The sequence below is a fragment of the Theropithecus gelada genome, chromosome 19, assembly GCF_003255815.1.
Source record: "Theropithecus gelada isolate Dixy chromosome 19, Tgel_1.0, whole genome shotgun sequence".
In the NCBI taxonomy this organism is placed as follows: Eukaryota; Metazoa; Chordata; class Mammalia; order Primates; family Cercopithecidae; genus Theropithecus; species Theropithecus gelada.
Window position 1 is genome coordinate 29,057,367 of NC_037687.1, and position 23,210 is coordinate 29,080,576.

Sequence of the window (23,210 nt, forward strand, 5' to 3'; positions counted from 1 at the left end):
AGTGGTCCTAAGATTGCGGTGGGGGTGGGGCTTTGTTGAAGAGGTTAAAAACAGAGATTAGTCAGATCCAATCCTGCTCCCACTCTATGGAGGAAACAGATTCGAATGCATAGTCACAGCCCAGGCTCTGGGATTGAGACACATAGATGGGATTGGAGAGACACAGAGAGAGGTCCTGGTGGCTCTGGAAGCCTAGAGAACAAGAGCATTTACGCAGAGATCTGAGAAGTGAATAAGAAAGGCAGAACGTACAGCTTGGGCAAGGAGGCTTGCTGGCACGAAAACGCAAGATGTGCTCAGGCAGCTCTGATTTTCCAGGACATCAGACAAAAGGTAAAAAACGGAGGCGGGAGACGCGCCTAGACAGGGTATTGAATACCGGCCCGAGGAACTTGGGTTTCATCCAAAGAGCAAGGCAACTGAGCTCAACACAGTGACTCCGTCTCCACAAAAATTCTTTAAAAAACTGGCCGGGCCTAGCGGCGCGAGCCTATAATCCCAGCTATTTCTGCAGACTGAGGCCTGAGGATCGTTTGAGCCCAGGGAGGTCCAGGCGGCAGTGAGCCAAGATCGCGCCACTGCACTCCAGCATGGGGAACAGAGCGAGACCCTGTCTTTAAAAAAGCAAAAAAAAAGAAAGAAAAAGAAAAAGAGAGACAGCAAGGCAAGCCGCTCCCTTCTCTGGGCCTTGGCATAAATCAAACACAAATAAAAGTCTCACTCCCTCCTCCGGCCGCGCAAAGGCGCGGGGAGCCAGCCTGCCAGCCAGCGGAACCACCGCCTGGTAACCCAAAACCTGCACACCCTCCCGCTCCCCACATGACGTCACGTATTACCACTGACGCACGCGCAGAAACCATCCCCGGGACCCACCAAAGGTCAGGCTTAGCGTCCTCCCCATATCGCCCCTCATTGGCTAGAAACAACTGCTCGTCCCGGTCGTTGTTAGCAGCGACGAGGGTGGGTTCAATCTTGGTCGCTAGGACACGGCTGACTTCCGCTTTCTTCCCCCTCCCCTAGGCTCAAACTAGTCAAATCTCGTTCACTCGACCAATGGCAAATGGGAAGTGGGCGGGACTTCACTAGTCCGGACCAAAGAAACGCGGGTTTAGGCCGGCGTAGCGCGGCCAATGGCCGTGGAGCAGCCCCTGTAAACTGGTGCGGGCGCCCCCACGCGTGCTTTTTCTCCTCCTCCCAGCTCTGCCCCCCCCGTTTCAGCAGAGCGCTGGCCGCAGTCTGACAGGAACGGGACGGAGCCAAGATGGCGGCGGCCGACGGCGACGACTCGCTGTACCCCATCGCGGTGCTCATAGACGAACTCCGCAACGAGGACGTTCAGGTACGGAGGCTACGGGGGACTTGGGGAAGACGGGGAGGGGTACCTGGGGGCATGGGCAGCCCTCGCGGAGAAGACTCAGCGTTCGCTGGGAGTGGCGGAAGGGGCGGCGGCCAATCAACGTGCGTCTCTTATCTCCCCGGGTGCCCGGACTCATTGAGACGGCGCCCTCGATTGGGTGTTGGCCCAGTGAAGGGCGGGGGCCTGCGCTAGCCTCGAGGGTCCCGGGCCTGCTCAGTGCGCGCGGCGGTCCGCGGTCCGCGGTCCTGGGAGGTTGCGGCCAGGGCTGGGGTCGGCGGACTGGGTCCGGGAGAGAGGAGGGCTCCGTGATTGGCGGCGGCCTCTGAATGGCCCCTTGGAGATGTGGGGCGTTCGTGACTTGCTCCGAGTGGGGGAGAGCCGCCTGATGGGTCAGGACCTGGGAAGGTTTTTTTCTTTTCTGGGTTTCGACTGCTGGCCCAAGTGGGGACCGAGAGGCGAAGGCCTGCCATCCCAATTCCTGCTCTTTCTCCACGTCTCATTTTGGTTTAGGTGTCCTAAGAGGATGGGGACGCAAAAACACCTCCCCCCCACCAAAGGTGGGGACTAGCCAAATTGAAGAGTGAATTACGTTGTAGAAACCCGCTTCCCCATCTCCCCGGATCCTCCCATTGATCAGGATAGGAGGTGAAGGATTTGCTCAGCGGGTGAACATTTCATTCTTTCTTTCTTTGAGACAGCCTCTGTGTCGCCCAGGCTGGGGTGCAGTGGCACGATGTTGGCTCAGTGTAACCTCTGCGTCCCGGGTTCAAACCATCCTCGCGCCTCAGCCCCCTAAGTAGCTCAGATTACTGGCGCGAGCCACCGCGCCCATCTAATTTTTTAGTAGAGACGGGTTTCGCCATGTTGGCCAGGCTTGGTCTGGAACTCCTGACCTCAAGCAATCCACCCGCCTCGGCCTCCCAAAGTGTTGGAATTACAGGCGTGAGCCACCGCGCCCAGCCCGGATGAACATTCCTGGTTATGGGATGCGGTGGCCCAAGGCTCTGAGCAGGGCTGCCACCCGCTGTGTGACCTTGTGCAAATTACTTCACCGCTTTGGGCCTCCGTGTTCCATAAAATATGGGCTAATTGTAGTCCTGGTCTTGCTGGAGGGACTTGTGAGGGACTGAACGAATTATGGCACAAATAAAAAGTCGAATGGTGTCAGACCTGTTGTAAGGGCCTGATACATATTAGCTGTGATTATTGGGAGTGGTGATTAAAGAGGTCCCATCCGCCCTTTAGGTCTCAGTTTTCGCATTTATAAAATTGAACAAGGTGCACTGGGTAACCTGCCAAACGTGGGTCCCGCCTCCTAGGTTCCTGGTCTATCACTGTTTCTGGGGGCAGACCGGCTGTGGTTGTATTCCTGGCCCTTCCACTTCTCACTGATTGACATGAACAAGTTAGTTAATCTCTCTAGGCCTGTTTCCTCTTCTCTTTTATGGGGATAATTATCTAGTTCATAGGGCGGTTGTATGAATTCTTTTGTTCAGTAAACACGTGCCATATATCAGGTATGATGCTGGGGATATAGTGGAGACACCAGTTGCTGTACAGGATTCAGGTGTGAAACAGGTCAACAGAGCTGAACAGATGAGTGTGTGAAAAGTCATGGGAAGGAAACAAACAGGATGTTGTGGCAGTGAATCCATATTGAATTGGCCCTCTATTCTGTGCACGTCACTGTTCTAAGCACTGGCATGCAGTAGGGGAGTTTACTTTGCAGTGAGGAGAGACAATAAACAGAGTATACTGGGGATAAGCAGTAGGGAGACAAATAAAAATAAGAGAGATGAGAGATGCAGGGTTTTTTTGTTTGTTTGTTTTTGAGACGGAGTTTCGCTCTTGTTGCCCAGGCTGGAGTGCAATGGCATGATCTTGTCTCACTGCAACCTCTGCCTCCCAGGTTCAAATGATTCTCCTGCCTCGGCCTCCCAAGTAGCTGGGAATACAGGCATGTGCCACCACTCCCAACTAATTTTGTATTTTTAGTAGAGATGGGGTTTCTCCGTGTTGGTCAGGCTGGTCTCAAATTCCCGACCTCAGGTGATCCACCCACCTTGACCTCCCAAAGTGCTGGGATTACAGGCATGAGCCACTGTGCCCGGCCTGGGGGATGCAGTTTTAAAGTGTGGGGAGGGGAGGCCTTGTTGAGATCAAGTTTGAGAACACACCTAAAGGCAGAGGGCACAGCAAGTACAAAGTGGGGTGGGGCAGATCCATTTTAAGTAGGCCAATCAGGCAAGGCCTCTCTGAGGTTGCAGAATTTAAGAAGAGATTGAAAGAAGGGGGGGAAGAGCCTCCCAGGAAGACAGAACAGATATGGCCATAGTTTTTTGTTGTTGTTGTTTTGTTTTGTTTTTTGAGATGGAGTCTCACTCTGGTGCCCAGGCTGGAGTGCACTGACATGATCTCGGCTCACTGCAACCTCTGCCTCCCGGGTTCAAGCAATTCTCCCGCCTCAGTCTCCTGAGTAGCTGGGACTACAGGCGCAGGCCACCACGCCTGGCTAATTTGTGTGTGTGTGTTTTTAGAAGAGACTGGGTTTCCCCGTGTTGGCCAGGCTGGTCTCAGACTCCTGATCTCAGGTGATCCTCCTGCCTCAGCCTCCCACAGTGCTGGAATTTCAGGTGTGAGCCACTGTGCCCAGCCAGTTTTTTTTTTTTTTTTTTTTTTTAAACTCCAGGATCACTTCCTTCAGCTGTCTGTCATTCCATCCTTCCATCCATCCATCCATCCACTAACCAGCAAACATTTGTAGGGAGTTGTTTTTGTGCCAGGATCAGAGCTAGGCAGCTTACTAGTTTATTCTAAAGGATATTACAAAGGATACAGATGAAGACATATGCAGGGTGAGGTTTGGGGGAAGATGTGTGGCGCTTCCATGTCCTCCCTGGGCATTCCACCTTCTAGGAACCACTGGGTGTTCATCTGTCTGGAAGCTCCTATGGACTACTTTTGTGCTACAGCCCAGAGTTGCGTAGTTGTAACAGAGATGGTCTGGCCCTCAAAGCTTAAAATATTTGCTGTCTAGCCCGTTGCAGGGAAAAAATTGCCAACCTCTGACTTAAAGCATCTGAGTAACAAATTACTGGGTGCTTGCTCAATGCTAGGTACAGTGCAGAGGAATAACACTGACAATCTTACTGAATTCTCATAATCACTCTTTGAAGTAGGTCCTATCCTTGTCCACACTTTCCAGATGAGGAAACTGAAGCACCATAAATAACGTGGCCAAAGCTGTGTAGCTGAGAAGTGGAGGAGTCAGGAAAGGAAGTAGGACCTAAGGGTGGAATAGAGTCTGGGGTGGGACACACGGTTGCTGATTATATTCATATGCCAGATATTTTAGTTGTGTCTGAGATAGTTCAGGATACTAGAAGGAACACAGGATATGAAATCCTGTAGTCTTGATTTATTTATTCGGCAAATATTTATCAACACCTCCTATGTGCCAGACTATTTTAGATACTAGACGTACAGTAGGGAATAAAGCTGCTCTTCCGGGGTTTACATTCTGATATGGAAGACAGTAGATCTGTAATGGGATGTCAGTGGCAGTAATTGCTAAGAAGAAAAATTGCTGGGCATGGTGGCTCAAGCCAAATTCTAACACTTTGGTTATATTTTATTTTATTTTATTTTTTGAGACAGAGTCTCACTCTGTTGTCCAGGCCGTCTCTGCTCATTGCAACCTCTGCCTCCCAGGTTCAAGTGATTCTCCTGCCTCAGCCTCCCGAGTGACTAGGATTACAGGTGCCTGCCACCACATCTGGCTAATTTTTGTATTAGTAGAGAGTGGGTTTCACCATGTTGGTCAGGCTGGTCTCAAACTCCCTGCCTGCCTCAGCCTCCCAAAGTGCTGGGATTACAGGCATGAGCCACTGCGCCTGACCAGTTCTAGCACTTTGGAAGGCCAAGGTGAAAGGATCGCTTGAGCCCAGGAGTTTAAGACCAGCCTGGGCAACAAAGTGAGACCCTGTATCTACCAAAAAAAAAAAAATTAGCTGGTGTGATGCCACAGGCCTGTGGTCCCAGCTACTCAGGAGACTGAGGTCGGAGGATCGCTTGAATCAGGGAGGTCAAGGCTGCGGTGAGAGCCTGGATGACAGTAAGAGAGATCGAGGCTGCAGTGAGAGCCTGGGTGACAGCAAGACCCTGTCTCTAAAAAAAAAAAGAACAAAATAAGACAGGTACAGGGAATGGAGCAAGCACCTGGGGCTGCCGTGTTAGATAGGGAAGTTAGAGAAAGCTGCTCTGAGGAAGTGGTGTTGAACAAGGATTTGAATGAAATGAACAGGTCATGGAAGAGCAGTCTGGGCAGAGGGAATGGTTGATACAAAGACCAGGAGTGGGAGGATGCTTGATGCGTTCAAAGCACAGCGAAAAGGCCAATTGAGGCAGAGAGAATGGCAAAGTGGTGGGAGGTGAGGACTAGACCAGGACTAGATCAGGTGAGGCCTGTGGGCCAAGGTGAAGGCCTTGAAGCAGGCGGTGGGGGGGGAGGGGGGGAATTGCAAGGCTTTGAGTAGGAATGATGGGTTCTGATATAATTTTAAAGGATCCTTCCTCTGGCTGTCATAGGGGTTGGGCAGGAACACTGGTCCTGTTGAGGTGCCTTTACAGAGCACCCAGGACCAGTGTTAGCATGTAGTGGGGAAGTGTGGTTACAGTCAGGACATGTTGAGGGGAGCTGATGGGATTTCCTGGTGGGTGATGCAGAGGGAAGAGTTGAGGATGACTGAAGTTTGAACCCTCGCTCTACCAGTTTGCTCCCTGTGTGCCCCTGGAGCAGTACTTTCCCCTCTTTGGGCCTAGATTCCTCATCTGCAAAATGGGGATAATGATGAAGAATCAGCATGTGCCTGGTTGTGAAGATGCAGTGAAATTGGCTTATGGGGCATGTGAAATTGGCTTGTTCAGTGTGCTGGTTTACCTATGGTAGTCATATGGCGGGGATTGAGCAGACCTGAGGAAATGGGGCATCTGGGGAACCTTGTGGGACCACGTCAGCAAGTGCTGAGGTCTGGGTTGGGAATACACTGGGCTGTTTGTTTTTTTGGTTACTATCAAGGAAGCCATTGTGACAAGCCAGGCCCAGTGAGAATGGATCAATAGACTAGGGTCAGATTGTGTTGGGCCTTGTAGGCCAGAGTAGGGCCTTAGCTTTTATTCTGATTGTGAAGGGAAGACATACTACATGTGGGGTATACCATATAGATTCATACTGTGGAAGGCTCCATGGGTTGAATGCAGGATGGGTCTTTACAAGTGGGTCCCTTTTCCAAAGGTGCATGTAGTGGAAAGGGGGATTTTATTTGTTAAGTCACCACAGAGCAGGCTCTGTGCTGAGGCCTGCTGGGACACAGAGAGTCCCAGTCTAGGGTGGTAAGTGCTGTCGTGGAACCATATATATAGGTGGACTCTGGAAAATCCCAATTCCTATTCTCTCAACCCAACAATCAACAACACAGAAGAAGACTTCCGTGACTAAATGTGTGTTGTTGGGGGAGGGATTCTTCTCCACCACCAGGCAAGCAATCAGTTCTGCAGCGCACACCAACTGGGTGTCCTCCAGCTCAGTTCAGACACGACCTGGAGACAGTGTTGGGTCTCACAGGTTGAGGGCTCAGGCCTCACTGCCCCTTGACCTTCGCCTTCAGTTGCCATTCTGGGCCTTCAGAACTTCTGATCTACCTGCTTCAAGTTGGAGTTCCCATGACCACCCTGCCTTTGGGTTTGATTAATATGCTAGAGCAGCTCTCAGAACTCAGGGAAACACTTAAGTTTATCAGTTTATTATAAAGGATAGTATAAAGAATACAAATGAAGAGAGGCATAGGGTGAGCTATGGTGGAAGGGGTGTGGAGCTTCCATGCCCTTCTTGGGTGCACCACCCTCCAGGAACCTGTGTGTGTTCAGCTGTGTTGACGCTCCCAGGCCCCGTCCTTATGGGTTTTTATAAAGGCATTGTTAGGTAGGCAGGGTTGATTGAACCTGGTGATCACCTTGACCTTCAGCCCCTGTCCGCTCCATGGAGGATGTGGGGTGGGGCTGAAAATCCCAACCCTCTAATCACGTCTCTGTGTTTTCCATGACTGTCTTCCCAGTGACCATGGACCCCATCCTGAAGGTATCAGTCAACATTAGCATACAAAACCCACCTTGGAGATTCCAAGGATTTGAAGAGTTGTATGCAAGGAAATGGGGACGGAGCCCAAATCTGTATTTCACAGTATCACAACTGTAGCAAGTGCTTGGTGGGGACACGCTTGGGAGATAGTCAGTACACAGGGAATTCTCCTCAGAATATGACATGATCAACCGCCAGTCAAGATTTCTTAATGATGGTATTAATAGCTTTTCTGTCAGGAATGTGACAGGAACCCCAACCAAGAGTTGTTTAAACAAGTGAGGGTTCTTTTTATTTCTCATATAGCAAGTTCAGCAGCTCAAAGCTATCACAGAATTGGGTCGGCTTAAAGATATCACAGAAATGCGGTTTTTTTGACTGGCCTATTTTGGTTATAAGATTCCAGCAGCATCTGCTGTCCTAGTGGGACTGCACTTTTTCGTGCAGTTTACCAGGGGCCAGCTTAGGACACAGAGGTTCTTCCCCTCCTCCCTTTTATGAAGGAGGAAAATCTCTACTGAATCTCCTCAGCAGACTTACTTGTATATCTCTTTGCCCAGAACTAGGTCATGTGCAGAGTTAGTTGAGGTTAAGTTTGGCTATAAGTAGTAGGAAAACTCTAAATAACAGGGGCTTAAGTGAGCTTGAAGTTTATTTCTGACTGATGACCAAAATGTCTGGTGGCAGTCCAGGCTGCTGTGGCACTTCATGGTGTCAGGGTCCCAGGCTCTTACCATTATATGCTGCTTGTGTCCTCCATTCTACCCTCCCTGTCCCCCAGGTTACCTCAGGTCCCCAAGTTGGCTGCGGAAGCCCCAACCATTATAACTCCATTCCAGACAGGAAGGAGGGAAGATAAGTGTGAACCCCATCCCTATAAGTTGCACAAAACATTTCCACTTGGATTTTATTGGCCAGATGTTAGTCTTATAGTCACATTCAGATGCAAAGGCAATTCAGACATGTCTTTTCCAAGGGTCATGTATACAGCTGAAAACCAAGGATGATGAGCAGCAGTGTAGCCCAGTACAGGAGCTCTTAACTTGGGGATCATCTGCAATTCCCAGGCAGGTCCATGAGTTTGGACCTGCCTGGGAATTATAACATCTTTATTTTCGTTAACCTCTAACTTACATTTAACTTCCCTTCTGTTATTAATTATAATATCCCTATGGTATATCATAGATAGTATTAGCAAAACCTGTGACTGTCGCCAGAATGTGTTCACATGTCATTTCTACTATTATACATACCTTCTAGTGTCGTTTGTGTTCACCTCTGTTTCAAAATTGTGTTCATTATTAGACCTACTAAGGGGATTCATGGCACCACCCCACCCCTCTACAAAAAAAAAACCCAAAAAACAAAGCCGGGTGCAGTGGTTCATGCCTGTAATCCTAGCATTTTGGCAGATCGAGGCGGGAGGATCGCTTGAACTCAGGAGTTTGAGGGCAGCTTGGGCAACATAGTGAGGCCTCATCCCTACAAAAAGTTAAAAAACTAGCTAGGCTTGGTGACACCTGCCTGTAGACCCATCTACTTGGGTAACTGAGGTGGGAGAATCACTTGAGCCCGGGAGGTCAAGGCTACAGTGAGCTGCGATCGTGCCACTGCACTCCAGCCTGGGTGACAGAGCGAGACCCTGTCTCAAAACAACAGCAAGAACAACAAAAAAGAAAAAAGAGCAAATATGAATCCATAGTACTGGTTAAGAACCTGGTGGCTGGGATTCAAATCCTGGCTTTGCCACCAGTAAGCTGTATGCAGTTTACCTCCCTGTGACTTTGTGTTCTCTGCCTTAAGATGGGGGATTCTGTATTTCCCTCATGGGATTGTGAGGGTTAAATGAGTTAAAACATTAAAGCCTGGGGCGTAGTAGAGACTAAGAAAATATTTGCTGTTATTATTCTGTCATGGTGGAAAAAGGGAAAAGAAACATAAGTGAACCAGCTGCCACAGTGTCCTCCTTAATAATCTGAACAAAATCAGGATGCTGTCAGTGAGGCGTGCTTGCCACGGCTGCCATTATTAATCTTCCCCTAGTGCTAGGCTGTCCCTGTAGAATGTCATTTTGTACTCAGGACAACCCTCTGAGGGTAGGTATTCTCATCATCCCCACTTCACAGATGAGAAAATTGAGGCTCAGAAAGGTACAAGGATTGCCCAAGATTCCACAGCTAATATGTAAGCAGTTTAGCCTTGAACCTGGACTTTGCAGCCCTGTAGTACCACCCTAGGCACCTTTCTCAAGCGTTGATGATGTTGTCTGCCTGAAGAAACAAACACTTTTAATGAAACCAAAAGCAGAATCCGGAAGAACAGCAGTGGGAGGAAGGGGACTCTGTGCCATGGGAGAGCAGCCTGATTGTCATGGGCCCACCTCTTGGGCATCCCCAACTTCAAGTTGGGGTTCCCACGACCCCCTCGTTGGGTTTGATTAATTTGCTGGAGCGGCTCACAGAACTCAGGAAACACTTAGATTTACCAGTTTATTATAAAGAATATTGCAAAGGATGCAGATGAGGAGATGCATAGGGTAAGCTATGGGGGAAGGGACGGGGAGCTTTCATGCCATCCCTGGAAATGCCACCCTCCAAGAATCTGCGTGTCCTGCTATCGGGAAGCTGTCTGAATCCTATCCTCTTTGGTTTTTATGGAAGCTTTGTCATACAGACATTTTTGCCTAAATGACAGCATGATGTTGAAATTGAGTTAGGCTGCCCAGCTTCGTTGCTTTCCAGTAAGTGACAGCCTTGCCTCTGTGCATCAGTGTCCTCACCAGTGAAGTGGGTATGCTACTAACAATACATACTTCCGAGCAGTTAGGAGGCTTCAATGTGTTAATCATCCATGTCAATCACTTGGAATGCTGCCAAGCACATAGCAAACAGTAAATGTTTGTTGCTATGGTTCTGACATTTATGATTATGATTATTAATTGTGATTATTCCCTGTACCATCTCATTGTCCTCAGGACTGCTGCTCACCTAGTGTCGTGCTAGCCCATGTGTGTATTTCCCCATAGCTCAGCTGAGAGAAGAACACACAGATCAACTTGGAGAAAACAAAGAGGAAAGAAATAGACAACTAGGTCAATACTCCCCACAGTATTTTATTTTATTTTATTTTAATTAATTAATTAATTTTTTTATGTTTTTGAGACGGAGTCTTGCTCTGTCGCCCAGGCTGGAGTGCAGTGGCGTGATCTCTGCTCACTGCAAGCTCCGCCTCCCGGGTTCACACCATTCTCTTGCCTCAGCCTCCCAAGTAGCTGGGATTACAGGTGCACGCCACCACGCCCGGCTAGTTTCTTTTTGTATTTATGGTAGAGACAGGGTTTCACCGTGTTAGCCAGGATGGTCTCAATCTCATGACCTCGTGATCCGCCTGCCTCGGCCTCCCAAATTGCTGGGATTACAGGCGTGAGCCACCATGTCCGGCCTCCCCATGGTATTTTATTATGAAAGTTTTCAGACTTGCATACTGTTGGAAGACTAATACAAGGGTCAGCAGACTACAGTCCGTGGGCCAAATTCAGCCCACTGTCTGCTTTTGCAAATAAAGTTATTGGAACATAGCTATGCCTGTTTGCTTCTCTAGTTCTGGTTCTGTGGTTGCTTTCAGTGCCACACAGGCAGAGTTCAGTAGTTAGGTTTGCAAAGCTGAAAATAATTACTGTCTGGGAATGTATAGAATAAGTTTTGCTGACTTTTAGCCTAGTGCAGTGAGCACCTCTATACTTAGACACCCCAGGTCAGTGATTGTTAGTGTTTGCCATATTAGTTGTTTATCTTTCTATAGGTCTGTCTCTATATATGTTTTATTTTTTAGCTGAAAATCAGTTGCAGGTTTTGTAGTACTCTATCCTGAGGTCCATTTAATGCCAGGATGGTAAGTTTTGGACCACCTATATGAAAGATTAACTGTGTGCATTTTTCTGAGGAGAGACCATCACAACACTTCATCGGATGCTCATCGTCTGTAATCCCAAAGATATTCTTCAACTCCTGGACCGGAGAACCCCTCACGCAGGATCTTAGTCACTTGTAGACCTCGTCTCAGTTATGTGGGGCCTCAGAACAGAACAGGCTAAGGGAGGTCCTGCTCCTCAACCTCGCCCTGTCCCTACCTGTTCTGCCTCTATCCAGGAAGAAAGGTCCCCTGTGGGACCATTAGTCACTCTCCCACTCGCGAAAGCATTTCCTCCCACTCCCACACACATGAGCTCATTCCATTCTTGTGACAGTGCTGGGAGCTGTTAATAATAGGAGAGGCATCGTGGTGGAGATGAAGAAATGAGGGGAGAGTTCCACAGTCTGGCCTGCAGTCAGAGCAGCTGGCTTTGGATCCCACACTCCCTTGGTGCTGGCTTTGGCAGGTGTCTTTACCTCTCTGAGCCTCACTTTCCAAAGTGGTGAAAAGAGGACATCAGCCATGCTTTTCTTCTAGGATCTAGAGAATCAAATGAAGTCCCAACATGTAAATGCTTGGCATGAGATCTATTATGTTTGTTAGCCAAATAAAATAGTTCTCTGGGACTGCCACAGCAAATCACCACGGACTGGGTAGCTTAACACAACAAGTTTTGGAGGCCAGAAGTCTGAAATCAAGGTCTTAGCAGGGTTGGTTCCTTTGGAGGCTCTGAGGGAGACCCATTCCATGCCTTTCTGGAAGTTAGGACTTCCGGTGGTGCCAGCAATTCCTTGTGTTCCCTGGCTTGTGGATGCATCACCTGGTCTCTCCACCCATCTTCACATGCTTACCTTCCCCTCTGTGTATCTGTCTTCCTTTCTGTCTCTTAGAAGGACACTGTCATTGGATTTAAGGCTAACCCTCCATTTAGAATGATCTGGACACACTTAACTACGTCTGCAAAGACTCTATTTTGACGTGCTCATCACTGGGACGTAACTTTTTGAGGCTGCCATTCAGCCTCCTATACTGGTGGTATTATTACTACTGCTAATGCTACTCCTGTTTTTGTCGTCATTTTATTGTAATATTGTTTGTTCTTTATTTTTTTTGAGACAGAGTCTCACTCTGTTGCCCAGGCTGGAGTGTTGTTTGTTCTTTTATCATCACTTAGCCAGCAATCCTGGTTTTAAATCCTGCCCCATGTGATCTTAGCTCTCTGACCCTGAGAGGGGCTTTTGTTCCCCGAGCCTGTTTCCCTGTCTGTAAAATGGGACTCCAGCTAGTGACAGGGGTGCAGGTGTGTGGATGTGTTTAGCCGAGGACCTGGCACAGAGGAAGCATGTTATAAAGTGGCTGCTGCTGTTAAAGTACAGTGTATTAGCATGGTGTGTGGTACTAAGTACAGGAGAAGGTGATGAGGAGAGAGGAGGAGGAGAGGGAGTACAGTTTTCAACAGAGTGGTCTTGGAAAGTTCAACTGAGGAGGTGTCGCTTCCATAAGAACCAAGGGATGTTCTTTTGCATTTGTTGCTGCTGCCACTACTATTGTTATTTAATGATTAGCTCGAGGTCACAGGGTCTCTTGGTGGGCGTTTGCCAAATTACTGTTGAACATCTTCACACGTAACCCAGCAAAGCTTCCAGGGGCTGACTGGGTTCGGAGCTGTCCGAACTCATGTGTGTCTGGAATGTCTAACATTCTCCCCTCCTCTTCTTGTTCTCTCATTAGCTTCGCCTCAACAGCATCAAGAAGCTGTCCACCATCGCCTTGGCCCTTGGGGTCGAAAGGACTCGAAGTGAGCTTCTGCCTTTCCTTACAGGTAACGAAGGGGACCCCTGGGACCAGATGTGGGGACTCTTGGGAGGTGGTTTTCACTAGATAAGAGAAGACTTGTGGATTTAACATATGGTTTGTGAATGTCTGCCCTGTGCTAGACATTATGGAGTGGGAAAAGGGATTCAGAGAAGTGCCGTCTTGCTCTAAAAGAATGGTCTGGAATGCTGGAGGCAGACATTGGTGAGAGGGATCTAGGGGCAGATAGAACCAGGTTTGAGGTGCAGTTCCAACAGTTGGAAGCTGGTGACTTTAGACAAGTTAGTTTATCTGTTTCTTACATTTTTCATCTGTAGATTGGGATAATCATCTGTGTGCCGTGGTGTTGATCTGAACATTCAATATTAATAACAATTGCTAATGCTTACGATATGCTTACTATATGCCAGGTGGTGTTCTCCACTGTATCTTGTGAGGATTGAGTTCATATGAAGTGTTTAGAAAGCTGCCTGTACTCAGTAAACATACATCACCGTCCTTTCACCCAGTTAATCTCACAGCAGTGCCTTAGGCAGGTGATACTACTGTCCCCATTTTATAGATGAAGAAATCAAGGTGTAGAGAGTTGAAGTGATTCATTTGCCCAAGGTCATGCAGTTAGGAGGTAACTGAGAAGGGATATTTATCTAGTCATTCTGGCCTTTAACTTGACAGCATTGGTTAATGACTGATTTCAAATCCGAGCTCTACCACTTTCTAGGTGTGTGACTTTGGGCAAGATATTTTACATCTACCTGCTTCAGATTCTTCACAGGTGAAATGGGCATAATTATGTAACCTAACACGAAGACTAAATAAGATACTGTAAGGTGCTTATGACACTGTGCAGTACGTGCTGCCGAAGTGTTAGCTGCCAGGCTGTTACTAAGCACTGCTGTCTGTGAGGATGTAGGTAAAGCACTTAGTACACTGTCTGATACAGACTGGACTACCAATTAATGGTAAATCCTCTGTTATCATTATTCCCATTACTACTTCATGCTTTATACTTCATACCAGCGGAAATCACAGCTGAAGGTTTAGAATGCTTTGTCACTAATTAAACTCTTGTGTATGGGATCGTCTTAGTTGGACCTAGTGATGATCCTGGGGAGGGAGGAGCTTGAGGTTGTTACCTCTCCCCGCACTGGACACATGGGGTATTGGAGCCTAAAGAGGTGCAGTGACTCGCCTGCAGTGGCACAGCTAGTGACTGAGGGGTGCAGATGTGTCTGACTGAATGCTATATGAAGAGTCTGCTCATATGACACTGAACAAATGGCCCCAAACCAGGTGGCTTCTATTGGTGAACTGCTGGGGAGACTTGAAAGCTTTAGAATGCTGAGGCATGGCAGGATAATAAAGTGGTGAAGAAGTTTCAGAGGAAAAACGTTGGAGGGACCTGGGTTTGAAACAAGCAGCTGTGCCGCCGACTTGCTAGGAAAGCTGAGTAGGTCACTCTACCTTTCTTAGCCTCATTTCCCTTATTTGTAAAGGAGTCTAATAAGAGCAGTGCCTAACAGTCGGGGTGTGTAAGGAAAACTCTGCGTCTTTCCTCTACTTTCATACCAGAGCAATCATAACACAGAACATGACTTCTGTGACCATATGTCTGGGGTTTTTCCCCCAAACTGAGCAGTGGACAGCAGCTGGTTGTCCTCTAATTCAGTTCCAACACTGTCTATGCGGAGATAGTGTCAGATCCCACAGATTGATGGCTCAGTCCCCAAGACTGTCCCCAACCCTGCCCACCAGTTGCAAGTCCTTTGGAACTTCTGACCGATCAGCTTCAAGTTGGGGTTCCCATGACCCCCTCTTTGGGTTTGATTAGGCTCACAGAACTCAGGGAAACACTTACGTTTACCGGTGTATTATATCGCCAAGGATACAGATGAAGAGATGCATAGAGTGAGGTATGGGGGAAAGGGTCTGGAGCTTCTGTGCCCTCCCTGAGCCCACCACCCTTCGAGAGCCTCCACATGTTTCACCATCTGGAAGCTCTCTGAACCCTCTGGGTTTTTATGGAAGCTTAATGGGAGAGGGTCCTGAGTGGAACGGAGGCGCCAGCCATATGGGACTCTGTGGGAAGAGCATTTCAGGCTGTGAGGAGAGGCAGATGTGTGCTCAGCGTGTTGGAAGAATAGCAGTGAGGTAGCCATGAGTTGAGTAAGATTGTTAAGGGAGAGTGAGACTAGGACATGAGGTTGGAGAAGAACAGTGACCACAACATGTGAGATCAGGTTTCTTTGGAACTATTGGCAGATTGAAATGAAAGAGTGTCAGGATTTCTTTTACACCTGAAAGAGTCACTCTGGGTTCTGGGAGATCCAGATGGTGTAGGGGCAAAGGTGGAAGCAGGAAAACCAGGTAAGAAGCTGTTGCAGTCTCCCAGCTGACAGCTAGTGATGATCAGAGTGACCTTAGGTTGGGAGGGTTGACAGACTTGGCTCAGAAGGAGCTGCCAACCCTTCCAAGGAGGATAGTTCTGTGTGGATTGGTGGGAAGACAGGGTGCTGGCAGCTCCCAGGTGTTTGGCCTTCAGCAGCATTGCTTGGCTATAAGGTCTAGACTGGAGATAGAGATGAATAAGAATTGAGTCTGTGGATATGCATAAGGTCTTCAGGAGACGAAGAAAACAGTGAGGGTGGTTTTAACTGTGTGCAGAGGGAGCCAGGGAAACTGAGGCTGGGAATGAGCCTAAGAACAGTCATATTGGCGAGAATTTATTGAAGGAAGAGGCAGAGATGCTAACCCTCCTACTGGGCTCTGTGCTGAACTCTTCACTGAAAGCATTTATTTCCCTTTAGTCTCAGAACAACCCTGTGAAGTGAGAACGGCCTGTTGTGATTTGGGGGATGAGAAAGGCTCAGAGAGATGAAGTGAGTTGCTGTATAAGCACCCAACAGTAAAGCAATATTTGAACCCACCATAAAATGGGGATGATGCTAATGACTACTTAAATGAGACGGTTGTGATAAAGAGGTGACGCAGAAGTTGAACCCACCACTTAACACTCACATCCCATTGGCCAGAGCAAGGTCACATGGCCTTGCCAATTGCAAGGGCGTCTGGGAAATGTAGTCTGTTGCTGGATTGCCATATACCCAGCTTAAATGCAGGAAGTTTAAGTGGTAATAGAAGCCAGGGATATTAGCATCTTGTGCTGTGCAGGGATTAGCAGTTCCCACTGCCTCAGGGATGAGAGGATGGAGCTTAAGAGAGAGGCCTTTGGATGTGGGCATTAGGGACAGAACAGATTTTCCCTTCACATATTCATTCTTTCAGCAAACCTGAATTGCTGTCTGTCTGCTCAGCTCTGGCAGGAACTGGGGCATAGAGAGGAGCCAGTCCTGGGCTCGCTGATTATAGCCTATGTTAAGGGTGTGGGTAAAGGTGGCATGGAAGGAGAGGGAGACTGAGCCCAGAGAAGGTGTTCCAGCGGACATCCTAGAAATCTTCCAAGAAGGGGTAGCTAAACTGAATCTCCAAGGATAAAAAGAAATTTCTGGCAGAGAGAACAGTGCTGAGGGGAGAAGCTGCACCCCAAAAAAGCTCTCGTTGACGTTGCTCTGTGCTTTATACACCTGGTCATATTTGCTCCTCACTGTAACCCTTGCTACAAGGGAGGGATGGTGAACACCATTTTACAGACGCAGAAGCTGGGATTCAGAGAGGTGGAATCACTCAGTCAGTGTTCCGCACCTGCTAGAGGGCAGAAGCAGGACTTAGGGCTCTCTCATCCCAGCCATGCCTGTGCCGTGATCTCTGTGTCAGCCCAGGTGGAGAGTGGGGAGCAAGTGGGCGGATGGGGAAACTGAGTGCTGACAGCCTGAGGAAGCAGAATGGAGTCTGTGAGTTCTGAGCTTCGGCTGGGATCAGAGTTGAGGTGGGATAGTCACGAAGTCTGTCTTGGTTCCACAGATACCATCTATGATGAAGATGAGGTCCTCCTGGCCCTGGCAGAACAGCTGGGAACCTTCACTACCCTGGTGGGAGGCCCAGAGTACGTGCACTGCCTGCTGGTGAGTGGAAGGCAGGAAGTCCTCTTGCCCACCCCTTAGGGTCAGGCCCATGGCCCTGCCAACCTAGGGCAGGGAGGGGAGCATGTTGGAGAGCATGGGGATCACGTCAGAACAGCTGGGCCGTGGACATCTGCTTTAATCCAACAAGTCAGTAGTGGCTTTTATTTTATTTTATTATTATTTTTTTTTTTTGTGAGACGGAGTCTTGCTCTGTCATCCAGGCTGGAGTGCAGTGGCATGATCTTGGCTCACTGCAAGCTCCGCCTTCCGGGTTCACGCCATTCTTCTGCCTCAGCCTCCCAAGTAGCTGGGACTACAGGCGCCCGCCACCACGCCCGGCTAGTTTTTTGTATTTTTAGTAGAGACGAGGTTTCACCGTGTTAGCCAGGATGGTCTCGATCTCCTGACCTCGTGATCCACCCACCTCAGCCTCCCAAAGTGCTGGGATTACAGGCTTGAGCCACTGCGCCCGGCCAGTAGTGGCTTTTAATATTGTGAACTCAGGGTGCAGTTGTCATCCTTTCTGTTTAGTGGTCAGGTAGGTGCCCAGTGCCAGGCCTCATCTGGGATTCTACATCCAGGGCTGTGGGTTTGGAGTCAGGCTGGGTTCTACCACTTATTTGCTGTATGACTTGTAAGAGAATTACTTAACCTCTCTGTGCTGTACCTTTCTCATCTGCAAAATGGGATTATGAAAACCTTTTAAAATTATCTTGAAGAGCCCTTGCACAGTACTTGGCACTTAGTAAGTACTAACAGATGTTAACTGCAGTTGTCATTATTGTTGCTGTGACATCATATCCAGCCTTTGGGGTAGGAGGGATTCCCTGTTTATGGGTGAGCCACCTGGAGCACTGAGAGGTTAAGTGTCTCTTCAAGATTGTATGCCTTGTAGATGGCAGAGCTGGGATTCTTGGTCTGTCTATTTGACTCTCTGCCACATTCCCACCCCACTGCCTGCCTGTGTGTCCCGTGCTAGGTGATGGCTAGGAACACAAAGATGGGTCAGATCCCAACAAGAAGCATTGTTTGAGAGAAGAAGATCTGGGAAGGAAGGCCTTACAAGTTGCCAAGTCCCCTGGTTTTCACTGTTCTCAGAGCCCTGGGCCACTGCTGCTGCCTCTGCCTCCGCCCCACTCCCCCAGTGATTCTGTATTTCACTGTTGTTAGAGATACAATGTGGCACCAGCCCTTGATGGTGTTTTATAGCAGCAACCTTTCTCCCTCTTAGTGGTGTGTAAAAGAATGGTGCTTATCGCCGGGCGCGGTGGCTCAAGCCTGTAATCCCAGCACTTTGGGAGGCCGAGACGGGCGGATCACGAGGTCAGGAGATCGAGACCATCCTGGCTAACACGGTGAAACCCCGTCTCTATTAAGAAATACAAAAAACTAGCCGGGCGAGGTGGCGGGCGCCTGTAGTCCCAGCTACTGGGGAGGCTGAGGCCGGAGAATGGCGTGAACCCGGGAGGCGGAGCTAGCAGTGAGCTGAGATCCGGCCACTGCACTCCAGCCTGGGCGACAGAGCGAGACTCCGTCTCAAAAAAAAAAAAAAAAAAAAAAAAAAAGAATGGTGCTTATCATTGTTGGGATCTTGGGATTTGAGCAAATACAGTAATTCATTTTTTCCCAAACAGCATTGTCTAAGGAAACTTGATAGTTACCATTAAATTCTGGTATCTCAGCTTTCATCTGGGCGTATGTGTATGATTTGTGCATATGGACACACAGAAAATTGTACATAAATGAGATCATTTCATACATTTTACAAAAAACAGGACTTCTTCACATGAGCATGATAAGGTTTGGGGGCCAGCCTAGAAGGGGTTCCTTGAATTTCACAAAATTGTCTGTAGCCCCTGGCTGATATTTGTCAGGTGGAACTTCTGAGCAGTGAATTCATAGCTTTCAGTAGCTTCTCAGAGGACTTAGGAGCAGAAGACATCATTTTTATGAAACCCCAAGGCTTCAACAAAGGCCCCCAGGGTCTACAACTGAGCTTGGGACTCAAGCTTGCTTTGGAGCTGGGCTGGGACCCACAGATCCTTCTCCTACCTGGCCAGGGTCTCCCAACAGAACATTCTCAGTGAGGAAAGTCCCAGTCAACCCACGCTTCCTTTTGGGAAGCAATTCCCTGTGACCGATGCGTATGGTATTCATGTCAGCCTGCAGACATCCTGGGGCTCTCTGGACCAGGCAGTGCTGGAAACCAGAGAAGAGTTAGATCAAAATAGCTTGTGCTTGCTCGTTGCCTGCAGTGCACATCCCAAGAGCCTTACACAATTGTGCGCTGATGTTAGCTCTGTTGCTCAGATGAGGAAACTGAGGCACAGGTTGGTTTAAGTGAATTGCCCAAGCTGGGAAGAGGCAGAGTCCAGATTAGATCCCAGTCCCCTAATTCTTAGCCACTCCTATGTACTATCCTCAGAAGGCTCCTGGTTGCTTTCAACGCTGTAAACAAGGGAGGCAGGGGGGCCCTTAAAACTCAGGGTAGATACCTAACCTGCTGAGGTGGGATGGGAAGTTGTCAGGGAAGGCTTCCTGGAGGAGGTGGCTGTTAACCTGGATTTTTACAGGTTATAGGAAATAGAAAATGGCTTTGTGTAGTTTCTTCATTCCACAAACATTGAGCAAAGTCTCTAGGCTGTGGAAGCCCAGAGATGTGTCAGACCCACTCCCAGCCCTCGCTCTCAGCAGTGGTGAAATGGAATTAATTACAGAGACTTCTGTAGCTGCAGTGTGAGGATTTTTTTTTTTTCTTTCATTTGTTTGTTTTGTTTTTTTCCTGAGATGGAGTTTCACTCATTACACAGGCTGGAGTACAATGGCGTAATCTCGGCTCACTGCAACCTCTGCCTCCCAGGTTCAGGCTATTCTCCTGCCTCAGCCTCCCCAGTAGCTGGGATTACAGGTGTGTGCCACCACACCCAGCTACTTTTTGCATTTTTAGTAGAGACGGGATTTCACCTTGTTGGTCACACTGGTCTCAGAATCCTGACCTCAGGTGATCCACCCACCCCGGCCTCCCGAAGTGCTGGGATTACAGGTGTGAGCCGCTGTGCCTGGGTGTGAGGGTTGTTTCTGTGTCAGCAGCTCTTTTTATTTTTATTTTTTCTTTGAAAAAGAGTCTCGCTCTGTCACCCAGGCTGGAGTGCAGTGTTGTGATCTCAGCTCACTGCAGCCTCTACCTCCTGGGTTCAAGCGATTCTCAAGCCTCAGCCTCCCAAGTAGCTGGGATTACAGGCACCCATCACCACGCCCGGCTAGTTTTTGTATTTTTAGTAGAGACAGGGTTTCACCATGTTGGTCAGGCTGGTCTGGAACTCCTGGCCTCAAGTGATCACCTGTGTTGGCCCCCCAAAGTTCTGGGATTACACGCATGAGCCACTGCATCTGGCCAGCAGCTCCTAACTCGTTTGGAATTGTGGATCCCTTTGAGAATCTATTAAATTCTGGACCCTCTTCTTATAAAAGTACACAGGATTTTAGGCGGTTCACACTCTTCCCTACCCTGTGTGGTCTCCAGGTTTGAGAACCCTTGCCCCCAGACTTCACAGAGAGGCTTCACAGTAGTGAGTCTTCGCTGTGCAAAGGCATCAATTGTAGTTTCTTAAATGTGTACCTTCCTGGGCCCTGCCTCCAGATACTCTGATTGTTTTGGTCCACGCTGGGATAGGCTTCCTGGGTGATTCTGCTGCAGGATGGTCAGGGATCATACTTTGAGAACTACTTCCTGCAGTAACCTACTGAAGAAGAGAACCTTGGCTTGCATAATTACTGCTCAGCCTCTGTCCCCAGGCCTCCTTATAACAGATTGCCATAAGCTCCACCTCTAGTCACTTGGCAGGTGTTGATTGAGTGCCTTCTCTGTGCCAGCCCACGTGATGGGAGAGCCGAGGTGAACAAGAGGAACTCTGTCCCTGCAGTATCCCAGTCACACCACACCTATGGTCCCACTCCCATGAGACCATCCTGAGCCTGAGACCTCATGATAGCACGAGGACCTGTGACAGTGACATTACGCTGGCTTGCTTAGTATTACATTTTTCCTTTGAATCATTCATTGTAACTATTTTTAAACATTTGTTTTTGTTGTTAATAGTTTTACTGTAAAAATATATGTAGAATGTGCTATTTTAATTATTTTAAAGTGTGTAGCTCTGTGGCAGTAAGTTTATTCACATTGTGCAGCCATTATCACCATCCATCTCCAGAATTTTTCATCTCCGCAAACTGAAATTGCAGACCTGTTGAACATGAACTCCCCGTTTCCTCTCCCCGAGCCCCTGGCAGCCACCACTCTACTTTATGAGTTTGACTGTTCTAGATTCCTCATATAAGTGGAGTCAGAAAATATTTGTCCTTCTGACTTTTAGCTGATTTCCCTTAGCATAATGTCTTCAAGGTTCATCCGTGTTGTAGCATGTGTTCCATGAGATTTCTCACATACAAAACTATTGAGTTTTTTTGAGGACTGCATTTGGAAAACCAGATTTGCTTATTGCCAGCTGCATCCTCCCATAGTGACAGTCCCTGGAGCTGGGGAGCACCTGCCCTCCCTGGACTACATGCTCTCCAAGGTGCCCCAGTGCCTGCCTCTTCCTGTTCATGCCCCCTGCCACCTCCGCTTGTCACCTTGACTGATAGCTTCATTCTGTTACTTGACTGGGTCCTGGCATTTCCATTTATGATTTTTTTTTTCCTGCCTTAAATATCTGTCAGCCCAAGTTGAATTTCAAACCAGAGACCTCTGTACCTTTATTTGAACATATTGGGATAAGTTGAGTCTCCCTTCAGTAGGTCACTAATCAAGAGTTCCTGTCTTGTGCTAAGAGTGCTGCTGGGCTCTGGGGATACAGTGGAGAGCCAGTCATATATATCTGAAGGAGCACAGTCATTCTAGGCCCACAGTAACAACCAGCGAGCCGTCCCGTGCCCCATAGTCCCCCAGAAACATGAGATCCCAATTCAGTCACCAGAGTTGTATGAGACAGCACAACTGTACCTCTTCATGAGAAACTCAGGTCAGGTTTTCGATCCTGACCTGTAGCTATTACTAGCTTAGGCAAGCCAGTCCGTACCTCAGTTTTCTCTTCTTTAAAATCAGGACTTGCTTTATAGAATTCAGTGAGGAAGAACAAGCACCCCTGGTACAACACGGTGGTCCTGCCTAGTACACACAGTGAACGGATGTTCTACGCAGTGTCAGTGATGATCATTGCACTTTGAGAGGCTAAGAACTTTCTCCTCAGAAAGTGACGTGTGTAATTTTCAGATTCATGGACCCCAGTGAAACTCCTTCAAGGGCCCCTAAGTAAGAACCTTTGTGGAAGGCACGCTGACAGACCTTCTGCTGGCTGGCATAATATTACGTTTTTCCTTTGAATCATTCACTGCAACCATTTTAAAATGCTCTTTTAATGAAGGCTGGGATGGGTAATAGGGAAGGTTTCTCTGAGGAGATGAGCCCATGACGGGGTTGCAGGATGGGGGTCCAGGGCCGGGGATGGTAGAGAGGGAGCTGTCCAGTGACTTCATATTCTCACCACAGCCACCCCTGGAGTCGCTGGCCACAGTGGAGGAGACAGTGGTGCGGGACAAGGCAGTGGAGTCCTTACGGGCCATCTCACACGAGCACTCGCCCTCTGACCTGGAGGCACACTTTGTGCCGCTGGTGAAGCGGCTGGCGGGCGGCGACTGGTTCACCTCCCGCACCTCGGCCTGCGGCCTCTTCTCCGTCTGCTACCCCCGAGTGTCCAGTGCTGTCAAGGCGGAACTTCGACAGTGAGTCTCTGCCCCCCTTGGAAGCTCCAAGCTCCCCCCTCAGCTCGGTCCCCTTCTCTAAAGCCTCAGCCTCCTTTCGGTCTACCTGGGGCCCACACGCCCCTGAACTCTCTCCACTCCCACTCCTGCTTACCACGTGGTAGGCCACATCCTTGAGAGTTGGTGTCTGGACACAGCTGGGTGTCAG

At 48.7% G+C, this 23,210-nt stretch overlaps 1 protein-coding gene across 3 annotated transcripts in view; it reads left to right on the forward strand.

Moving 5' to 3' along the window:
- The first annotated feature begins 968 nt into the window (after nucleotides 1-968).
- The window catches only part of PPP2R1A (protein phosphatase 2 scaffold subunit Aalpha), a 38,735-nt gene continuing 16,493 nt past the window's right edge, over nucleotides 969-23,210 (forward strand). The window contains exons 1-4 of one of the 3 annotated variants that reach the window (XM_025366142.1): nucleotides 969-1,339; nucleotides 13,137-13,227; nucleotides 17,142-17,242; nucleotides 22,791-23,023. In XM_025366142.1, coding sequence (XP_025221927.1) covers nucleotides 1,262-1,339; nucleotides 13,137-13,227; nucleotides 17,142-17,242; nucleotides 22,791-23,023 — 503 coding nt within the window. In that variant the 5' untranslated portion in view covers nucleotides 969-1,261. Of the gene's footprint in view, nucleotides 1,340-13,136; nucleotides 13,228-17,141; nucleotides 17,243-22,790; nucleotides 23,028-23,210 lie in introns of all 3 variants that reach the window. The other 2 variants (XM_025366143.1, XM_025366144.1) reach the window with 2 other exon arrangements.